The sequence below is a fragment of the Acyrthosiphon pisum genome, chromosome X (genome assembly GCF_005508785.2).
Source record: "Acyrthosiphon pisum isolate AL4f chromosome X, pea_aphid_22Mar2018_4r6ur, whole genome shotgun sequence".
NCBI classification, from domain to species: domain Eukaryota; kingdom Metazoa; phylum Arthropoda; class Insecta; order Hemiptera; family Aphididae; genus Acyrthosiphon; species Acyrthosiphon pisum.
The window spans coordinates 57,799,633-57,810,997 of NC_042493.1; the positions used below are offsets into that span (position 1 = coordinate 57,799,633).

General features: G+C 28.8%; 1 protein-coding gene across 1 annotated transcript in view; it reads right to left on the minus strand.

Annotated features, from left to right (window-relative positions):
- Window positions 1-6: 6 nt before the first annotated feature.
- LOC100167925 (piwi-like protein Siwi) overlaps window positions 7-11,365 on the minus strand; it is a gene marked incomplete at its 3' end in the record, with an annotated part of 14,106 nt that continues 2,747 nt past the window's right edge. The window contains exons 2-18 of the mRNA XM_016805294.2: window positions 6,220-6,686; window positions 6,119-6,158; window positions 5,527-5,640; window positions 3,994-4,205; window positions 3,349-3,534; window positions 3,108-3,284; window positions 2,869-3,024; window positions 2,653-2,798; window positions 2,477-2,585; window positions 2,120-2,409; window positions 1,910-2,064; window positions 1,721-1,845; window positions 1,487-1,655; window positions 708-829; window positions 494-651; window positions 161-308; window positions 7-87 (exon numbers count right to left, since the gene is read on the minus strand). Of these exons, the coding sequence (XP_016660783.1) occupies window positions 7-87; window positions 161-308; window positions 494-651; window positions 708-829; window positions 1,487-1,655; window positions 1,721-1,845; window positions 1,910-2,064; window positions 2,120-2,409; window positions 2,477-2,585; window positions 2,653-2,798; window positions 2,869-3,024; window positions 3,108-3,284; window positions 3,349-3,534; window positions 3,994-4,205; window positions 5,527-5,640; window positions 6,119-6,158; window positions 6,220-6,672 (2,841 nt within the window). The remainder of the gene's footprint in view (window positions 88-160; window positions 309-493; window positions 652-707; window positions 830-1,486; window positions 1,656-1,720; window positions 1,846-1,909; window positions 2,065-2,119; window positions 2,410-2,476; window positions 2,586-2,652; window positions 2,799-2,868; window positions 3,025-3,107; window positions 3,285-3,348; window positions 3,535-3,993; window positions 4,206-5,526; window positions 5,641-6,118; window positions 6,159-6,219; window positions 6,687-11,365) is intronic.

Below are 11,365 nucleotides of genomic sequence, written 5' to 3' on the forward strand. Positions count from 1 at the left end.
AATGTTTGGCGAACGTCTGAGACTCTGTCCAGTGAGGAATGCTAACTTGTGAGCCAATTGACATGGAGCAGGAACTCGAACCGTACCCTAAGAATTATTTTAACAAATTTCAGGAGTATAGGCATTAAAAAAATAATAGCTCACAAAAAGGTATACTAACCGACCAATTGTAGTACATATGGGTCAACTTGAATGTAAGTCTTTGCATTATATCGGGAGGAAGTCTAAGTGTATCTTCAATAACTTGATAATGTGTAGGAGTTACAGTACCCTGTCTTACATGTTGTGATACCAAAAAGAAATCATACCTGCAATTCATAATGTTTAAGTACTAGGTATATTTTATTTGATTATTTTTTACTACTACTGCTTTACTGAATGACAAACAAAAGTAATATAAAAAAAAACTATAAAATACCAATACAATGGAATTAAGTTACTTTGATCCCATTAAATGTACAAATTTAGGTTAGATAATTTATGTATGACTTACTTGGTTGGGTCTGTAACAACACTATCAATAATTGTACCGGGTCGAGGATTTTCAGGCCCTCTATTACTAGGAGCAAAAAATCTTGCACTAATTCGTTTCGTGACTATAACAAACGCTAATGGGACAGAACTTGCCCCATAAAATTGTTCACAGGCAGTCTATAAAAAAAATAAAAATAAACTACAATATACAATTTAAAATAATTTAAACCTACCTGCAAAAGTCTAACTTCTGTCTTATGGACATGTGATATTTGGCCTTCTCCAACACCATCTCTATATACAATTATCGAAGTAGGTAATGCACCATTTTTAGCCCTATACTTGGCCAATGCCTCTGAAAAATGAAATCATTTTTTATAACTTATATTACTCGCATACCTACATGTATAAAATAACCAAAGATAATAATTAAATTTTTAATTCTACAATAATTAAGAGACAATAATAAAGAGGACACCATCAGTTAAATGACTACCAATTTTCAAAAAAACAAATCCCAATTATATTAAATTTCAGTATTTTGTGGTTTAATAATTATTTGATTATTTAACACTTATTCCTCATACTTTTGAATAGAGAAACTGATTAGAAGTAGTTGGTTGGTAGGATTCCGACTTACCCAAGTGGTAGTGATTTTGAGGGTAGTGTTTTAAGTTCAGGGCTCACAGGTTTGATATTGAGTTAATGTTAAACCAGTAATTTGGTATTATTTATAATATTTAATCAACTACAAATGAGATCAAAAAATTAGATAAGTGGTACATTGAAGTACTTTAGTAGCTTTAAGCGGATTTGTTGATCAAGCCAACTACTGGTAAATTTTTACAGCCGAGTATGAGAAATGGAATATAATTTTAACTCAATATATTTTGGTTAGAAGCTTAACAATATAATGTGTTCTCAAAAATCAGGAATTTAGACATAAAAATCTGGTAAAATACATAAAATATAACTAATAAAATACTCAATTAACAAATTCACAAATACTTACTGCTAATGCCTGTAGCAAAATGAACAGAGAGTTCCTCTCCACTTTCATGTGGTTCCACACAACTGAAGTAACTTGTATGAGCATCATTCATGGTTGATACTAAAGCTCCAAATGATATGTTTTTCCGCTGGCTATCATGACAAACATCAAAACCAACTATCATCATCCCCTAAAAAAGAAATTGAGTAAAAGTAATTACAATTTAATTTGTATATTCCATTTTATATAAGTTACTTTTTTAGGAATGGTAACTAGCCAAGGGGCACCTCCAAGTTTACAATTTATTTGTATAGCAATTTTCGTACAAACAGACAAATTGTTCTTTTGCACATTTTTTAACAGTACTACTTGTGACGGTACTGAAAATAAATATTTATTATAAATTCATTTAATTTTATAAAATCATTATCATAATATTTATACCTGCTCTATCAATACATAGTTTTCTTTTAATCATGCTATAAATATCACCACGTGCTGACGGAATAACACATAAAATCAATGACGGATTCGATTCATTAATTACTTTTTCCAGATCGTTCAAAAATGTATTTGACCTCCCATCAACCATAGGGAATCTAAAGATTATATTTGTGAGCTTTCAAAAAATAAATTAATTTAAAAAATATTTACATAACGGGCCTAGGTAGTACAAATGTCATTCCTTGTGCTGCTTTTGAAAGACTTTGAGCAAATGCTTCAACTTCACGGCAACAGTCTTTAGGAGCTAATATGGTCCAATTCTTTACAGTGGCAGAGGTAAACATTGGTAAAGCGCGTAAATGCTTTGTCCAATCAGCTTCTTCACCACCATTATAGCCTTTAGAACGACTTTGAATTGGCTCTGGTTGTAATGTACGACCAGTGAGTTCAACCAACTTGTTACTTAATGTTAGATTCCATCTTTTCAATTCAGTTACAGACTTGAATAAAAATGAACTCAAAATTTAAAAAGATTAAAAAAAACTAGCTATATAAATAACTAATTACCTCTGGTGTAGAAAGAAGTCTATTGGCAAAGTTCGTTAATCTTTCCATCCGTTCTTTGGGATTCACACGGGTATGTATGGCCATATCTTTCATAAGTGTGAAATTATTTCTATAATTTAAAACAAGATAATGCACATCAATTAAAAAGTTTTTAATTAAAATACCAATTTATCTACCTCATGGCATCAGTTATACCAGTCATGATGCATAGTTCTGGAACAAGGTACACCAACGTATCTTCAGCTCCAAATCGTCTTACAGATTTTTTATTTTTTGAAATTAACATCGGTTGTCTGCCACCGCGAATTGTAATGTTCCATTTCTAATACAGTAATCAATATTATGTTCATTTAGGTCTACAATAATTAAAATAAATCATTATTGTTATGTACTTCTTTGTAATATTGTAAGTAAGTCATTTTAGACCCATCTTTTTTACTAAATTCAGAATTAGGGTCAGAATTTTCATCTATATCGTCAATTCTGTAAGTTTCATTATTGTATTTTGTCATAACTGTAGTACCAACGACACCACTTTTAAAGTTTATCTAGATAATAAAATACATTAATCATTTCATTATTTATTTATGGTATTTTAAACTGAAATCTTCCAAAATCATAACAAACGCACCATCCAATCTTTGTTTCTATTTCTATCAGCGGCGCACTGATTTAAAAAGTCCAATACTGTTTCTTGACGCATGACTTTTGTTGAAATTTCTGCACAGAGTAAAATATTATCTTCATACCTGCCAATAGTTGTTTCATAACCCGGCCAAAGTTGAAGCTTATGTTGAGCCATATCAATCTAAAACCAATTATAAGGGGTTGAATAAATAACAAATAAAGTACTTATGGAATTACAAATTTACTTTGGCATCTGGATCATAAAAGTTTCTTCCAATCAATGTTAATTTAAGATGTCTAAGACAATTACGCAGAAGTAAGTTAAAAACTTGAATGTTGGCATAATCACCGGTTTCTATTATATTTGTGAATTTCACTGAAATTATTACAATTTGATCATCCTGGCGACGTGTAGATGTAAGTTCAAAAGTCTAAACCAAAATATTACTATTAATTTCTACTTTCTAATTAATTGATAATCACTAAACGTTTAATGAACCAATTGATGATAGTGAGCTAGCGGTCCTTAAACTTTATTTAGTGGTCATCATTTATACAGCTATTTATGCAGCTCTTGGCATAATAATTCTTGATTATCCTTGGTTATTTTTGTAATAGTATAATTACAATAATAACCAATAAATAAAAACATTTGATTAATCTTTAACCTATTCACTGCTTCACTATGTATGCCCTGCAACCTGTGTATGCAACATACAATAAAATATATCTTTTCAATTTTATTTTGAGATCTCTATGATCTAATTATTTTAATTTAAAATAATGTGATTCAGGGTTTTTTTATTATTTCGGAAAATTATAATATGAAATACAGGAACTTAATAATATGTCTGGAGCAGTGAAAGAGTTAACTTTATACAACAACTTACAGGTGGATCAAATCGGGTGCCAGAAAATAACATGGTTCCGTCAAACAAATATCCTCCTAAAAGTTCTCGATGCTGAGCTAATAATCCTCTTTTAGAACTTATTCTATCCTCTTCAGGATTGAAGTCAACTCGATATTGATACAAACACCAATTTGTGTATGAGGTGATGGGAAAATAATTTGCCAACAATTTTACTGGCTGTCCAGAAGTTCCTGAAGTATATATATAATTCAAAATCACAATGTAAATACTATTGATGTTTTCAATTTTACTTTATAACATTTCATTAAAATCAATTTATTTGGCACAATCATTCCCATTTTACCATAATACTTTTATAATAATGAAAGTAATTTTAGTGAATTATTCCATTAAATTAATTAAAAATTAAAGTATTATTGGTTAAAGTATATAATGTATAATGTACATTTACTCTAAGGCTCGGATTTCAATGCATTTGCATCTTGTTTATGGAATGCTTGACATGATGCTTTCCAACTATAATGTGCATCAATTACATATTACACACAGACCATATTTTGTTAGAGAATTTTTATTAGATTTATTAGCGCCTATGACAGTTTTAGTGAATTTTTTCAGGTTATTTTTAGATGGTTACTAGAAATAATAAAGAAAAAGTTAAACCACAGCAATTTTGAAAAATAATATACCTAAAAAATAAAAAGATAATGAAATAAGTCAAATATTAGAAATAAGAAATAGATAATTTATGGTCAATAAAAACTCATTGGTAGGTCGTCAAACATAAGTAATTTTAGTTTCTAAATATTAGAGAAACAATTATTTTAGTGTAATAAATTTAAATAAGATCTATTTCATGGTAAATATTTTCATTTTTTTTCAGTTATAAAACGTTGACAAAATTACATGTTAAAAACACCTAAGTATATTTTTTTCACATTTTTATATTTATTTATATCAACATCTAATTTGTGTTAAATAAAAATATTTTAAGTGAATTAATTGATTTAAAAATATTTTGTTAGAGCATTGAAATTAGAGTCCTTAAATATCATATAAATAATTCAAAATAAATTATTTCAAAGCCTTTGGTGCAAAGTACCAAGTATTTTAGTATAGTTCATTTTAACTCTAATACACGAGCCAGCTAGTATTTTAAAATAGGTTTTTTACTATTAATTATAATATGTAGGTGTACTATGTAAAATAATATAAATTATATATATTACGAAGACTGACCAGAAAGTAAGGTTACAACGTAAAGGAGATCAAGGTCGTAGAAATGTGGCTTAGGGAGGTGGAGCAAACGCTATATGAGCACATACCAAGAGCTGGTGACGTCTTCAAAAATGTGATGAAAATTTTTTGGAGAACTAATCACATATTATGGCATATTATATTAAGCAACTCTAATTACAATATATAAATTATTTCGATTTTGAACAGTGTTGTAACCTTACATTCTAAATGATTTTCTTATAAATGTATAATATATTTTCTAGATATTACAAAAAACAAAATAAAAGTTGTAGTAAAATTATAAAATCTTACCCTGTTTTCCAATATCGCCTAATGAAGATTGAGGTCTTGGTGTTCTAAAATGTTCAACATCTATCTGTCTTCGCCCTCTAACTGCTCCGCGCCCTAACGGTACTAGTGCATCTCCTTAAATATATAAGACATAAGTTGGTTATATCATTTAGATTTTATTAATTTTACCTTTTCACTGCTAAGCTTTTTTTTCTAAAATACCATTACCATTCTAAAATACCAATTTCAATTTTTTTTTCTCATATTCTTAAATGATAAATTGTATTTTGTTAAACCATATTATGTAGAAATTTAAAAATGTTTATTGGCTTGCATTTTAAGTTTTTAATTAATACGACAACGGTACCCAACAGCAAGGGCTAGACACATTCTATAGTTAGAATGGTGTCATTTTGGTCATTACTAGAAATAATAATAATTTAAAATGTGTATCATTAATACAAAAATGAACACAGAAACTTTTTTTTACTGTTATATTAGTTATTTTTTTACCCATTTTATTTTATGGATAAATTAACATAATAGTATGCCTGTAGCTAGTAAGTCCATAGCAGTGAAAGGATTAAAACAGACTATATAAAAGATATATTACCTGCACCCAATGTTTTGAGGCCTTCTGTAATTTGTTGCACCTTAAAAAAAATTGCATATAAATATGTATGTAAATAATATGAAATGTTAATAGATTCTTACTCCTACCATAGGGTCTTGTTTAAGGGCTGCATTATCACCAGACACTCCAGGCCTTGGTACATTATCTCCAGACACCCCAGGTCTTGGTAAATTATCAGAAGACATCCCAGGTCTTGGTAAATTATCAGAAGACATCCCAGGTCTTGGCCCTAGTGGCCTAGGGGCTCTTTGCTGGGGTGCACCAGTAGGTCGTGGTGGCATTGGACGAGGTGGCCGCGGCATTGTACCCGTAACTGGTGTTTGTAGTGGCTGTGAAGAAGCTATTGGCTGTGAAGAAGCTATTGGCTGTGAAGAAGTTATTGGCTGTGAAGAAGTTATTGGCTGTGAAGGTATGGTTGGTCTAGGTCCTCTTATTCCTTGAGGAGGTAAATTTGATAAACCTGCACCTGGTTGAATGGTTGGGAATTGAGGACGTCCGCGGGCTTTTCCCCTTGATGGTCTTATGGGTTCCATTTGGAACAAATTTACTGAAATAGTTTTAATTTCTATATTATGCTACGATAAAAATAAAATACAAAACATGCAATTATGCAAATCTAAAATAAAAATAGTGGAATAAAAGTAATTACTATCACACAATAAAATGCTGTTTAACTGATCTATGCCAATGATAAACTATCAACAGGGACACATTGCTACACTGTACAGTGTACTGATCAATTTGTATTTTATAAGTTGATTCAGTATTTTTATAAAATGTATATATTTGTTTTTTTTTTAATATTAAACTAAATTATTTACAGAGGGTTTGAGGATGGTTAGCCAAAAAATATATTTTTTATCTTCCAAAAACCATAAGTTAAGTGTGTTAAATCCTCTTTTAATGAATGAATCCAAAATTGTTCAAGTCGATGAGGAGATATTAAGATGATTTCACATGAATTATAGAAAAAGTCGAGAGGTATATATATCAAAAATATAATGATGACGTTACTGAGGCAAGATATAAAAATAATAGGCTATATTATTCAAAGAGAAATTTAAGTTAGAATCAAAAATCTTTAGGATTAATGGCTTATAAGATATTGAATAAGAAAAGACTTAACTATTCTTACAATTTTATTAATCTGTTCAACAAATAAAACGTCATTAGGCATCTCTTCAAAGTTATGAATTGTCATCAAAATCTATGAAACTTCTCATTTTCTGCTTAAATGAAAGACATTGGAGTCTAAAATGTGTAATAAAATGATACTTTTGATTGTTTTTTTTAAGAAAAGTTATATTAAAGATAATTAAACTGATAAAACAATTATGTGTTCATAATAATAAAACACCAGTGTCAACAATTTTCATATAGAATACAATTATATATTATTTATTTGATTTTCTGATATTAACTTGAAATTAAATAATAATTAATTTTAAAATTTTAAATGTGGATCCTTCTAATACATTTCAAGCTTTTTACCCGGAAAAAAACAATTTTGAACAACATTTTTATGGCCATCCGTCAGTGTTTTTAATACTATTATTGCTTTTTAAATATTATAATAAATCATTATCATTGTAAAGAATAAAAGGTACTATTTCTTCAATGTTACCATTATTCAGTGTCAGTGTTCACTATTTTCTTGATATTCACCAAAGCTGATTTAGGTAAAACAATTTCACTATCAGTTTTGTAATAAAGTATTTGAATATAAGTATTTTCATGAAATTCTAAGTACAAATTTTTTAAAATATTTTTTAAGTATTCTGAATACTTTTTAAAATTATTTTTAACAATTGAAATAAGTACCAACAAGTCTATTTTACTAATTATTTTTCGCAAAAATTTTTATAATCAATAAAAATGATATTATTTTTGTTGAAACTATATTGGCAATATAATCATAAAATTCTTTATCCGTTATAGTAAGTTTGGATACTCCTAAGAATAATTTATTGTACCTATTTAATTATTATTAACGGGCATTAAAATTTGGAAAAAAGTTATAATATATTATAGTAGGTCTAGATATATATCCTCATTTTCAAAAGAGAACATACCGCTTTCGAATGATTTAATGGGTGCGTTGAGAATCACGTGATCACGCTAACAATGGGAAATTGGTGGGGATGCGCGCACTGGACATAAATTGGTCGCCGACCGGTATATTCTCTTTTGAAACAGAGTATAATTTCACAAAGTATAATTTATACAGTTATTAAATTACACCAAATAAGTTATTAGTAGTTATTGCTTAGTAGGTAGATATCTAAAATATTAATATTATTTTGTATAACTAGTAATAACTAATAACATATCTGATAAAATGTACAGTATTTTACATCGTTTACAGTTGTCATTATTTTTCTTCAAATAGTTATTTATTTTTTAATTGTACTTGTATAAATGTAAAATAATATATAATTTATACTTGTGTTATATATAAAGTATACCTAATTATGGGTTGATAGTTATCAAGCTCTAATATGTATATCATGGGTTTAATTTATAAGTATCAACTACAGCAGCGGTTCCCAACCTTTTACTTATCTATTCAATTTATTAATACATGCAAAAGGGGTGGGTAAGCATAAATAGAGAAAAAATTCACTGCATAAGATTTACAGATGACATTGTCATCATGTATCAGAATCAAAAAAAACTTGCAAAACTTGCTTTCCACCTTGAATAAAATATTGCAGAAATATCAAAATAAAATGAATGGTATGTAAAACAAAAACAATGGTGGTGACTAAAACAAATTCACTAAGCTATTATCCAACAGCTATGGCAAAAAGAGCATTTATACAAAAAATACGGTTAATTATAAATAAAGAAATGAATGGGGAGGGGGGGCTGCCAGTCAATGGAAAAAAAGTGACCCTTAGACCAAAAAGCAAGACAAAAGACTGAATGAATTTGGTTTGATAGATTTTAATTTTGAAAACAGATTACGATTGATTAACAAGGTTTCCTAGGTTTCAATAGTCTATTTTTATATATTCCAAATATTGTTAGTGTCACAATGAATACCTAATATAATTAAAATAGATATTCAAAATCACCTATATAATAACATATTATAGTTAACTTGTTTAACTATTTAAATCAGTTTTAAGAGGACGTTAATACATGATACGCAATGTATGTGTTGTCTCCGTCTTACAAGTGTGTAACAAAGCAAATTTTACGCTCAGCAGAACACGTGTAGCTCTGCTAGTTTAAAAATTAGTCCGAATTGACCTTTTATAAAATCTAAAGGTAAGATTATTATCTAGGCAACCTCATGAGCTTTTTACTTTAATGCGAATTATGAGTATTTTAAAATTATAAATTGTTTGAACATCTTAAAATACACATAAGTCGCTTTTAAATTAAAATATATTGTTAATATGTGTTCATTGGCAAACATACCAATTCGACGTCCTAGTTCAAAACTGCAACAACTCAAAAAATAACAAATCAGAGTTATGAACACCATTTTATCATAGACCATCAATGACAATTTCAATTCAAGAATGCAATAAAATATAGTTAAATTATTGACCACGAGAGGGCATTTTAAATAGGTATTATAATTTACATTATGTTAAATAGAGAAACAATATAGAAAACACATTATAGTATTATACCGAGGGGTGAACACCTTGGGGGTAATCAGTGTACAAGGTGATGGTAATCATGGGTATATTCATGGGTAACCATAGGTAATCATAGGTAATCTTTGTAGTAAATCATGGGTAATCATAGGTATAATCATTGAAATCAGTAATCTGGTGTACAACATTTCTGTCAGGTGTTTACCGTATAAAACCCAATGAACCAATTTTTTGAGTTGTTACAGTTTAGAGCTGGGGCGTGGAATTGATCTAATGAAGCAATTAAGTTCTAAAAACAAATTTTAATTTGTTGTCAAACCTACTTGAAATCGACTTTCCACCTTTTTGATTTTACTTCTCCAAAAATTTAAATGTGACCATTTTATAATAATATTACTCTTTTTCAATACAATGTTTTTAGGAATTGGGGAGAAAATATCAAAAATGTGAGAAAGTCAATTTCAAACAGACTTATTAACATATTCAAATCTATTTTCAAATTGCTTCCTTTGATCAACTGGCATATTTAGCAAAGCAAATAACTAAAATCCAATGCCATATCATCAAATGCTATGTGGATGGAGTGTATTGATAAATGATTGAGACATAGACCATGAATGAACAAACAAAAAGAGGCTGAAAGCCATGGAAATGTGGACATGTAGAAGGTTATTGAAAGTTGGTTAGACAGAAATGAGAAGTAACATAAATGTATTAAACCAAGTATATGAAAAAAAGACTCTACTAATAGAGAAAGAAGTGGAAAAATGTGCGGTCACTTATTGAGGCATAACCAGTTTGTGGCAAACATATTCGACAGACAGATAAATGGATATACCTAAAGGAAGATGAAGACTAAGAAAGACATATATTTAGAAGATATGACAAGACAAGCTGGATGTAATCGATACACAGACATGAACAGGAAAGAACGGAGAACCAGATTTACAATGACAAATAGAAGAAGAAAAATTGAGTTAATTGACCATGGTTAAGCGTATTAAATAACCAAAGTATAGGAACTATATTTATGTATTTTCAAAATACAGAATTTAATTGATTTTATTGATCAAATTAATGACTAGAAACATTTGCACAATAGAATATAATGTAATCATTAGAGCCCGGATTTATATGCATTTAAAAATTGTCAAATATGATGCAAATATGCAAGGAAAAAGTGGCTCAATATGCAATTATAACATATAATGTCATATGTTAAAAATGATAAAATGTGACTTTTTTTTTAAAAAAAACACATTTTTACACCAAGGATAGGTACCTACCTAGTAGATATTCTATCAGAAACAATAGAATATTTAAATAGTTAAACATTTAAGATTTTAAAAACCAAAATGCAATATTTTACAATCTTCATTTTTTTATTTTAAATTGTTTAAAATACAATGTCTATAACTCTCAGAAAACTTAAAAAAAAATGAATTAAAATAAAAAAGAAATAACATCATCCGTAAATATTATTTGTCGTAAAAAAAATTTGTAAGATTGAGTTACTGCCTTATTTGCTGCGCACGTCTAAGTAAGAACATAGTCGTACCTACCTATGCCGAAATCAGGGGCATGCCTAGAAATTATTTTCCGGGGGGGGGGGGGG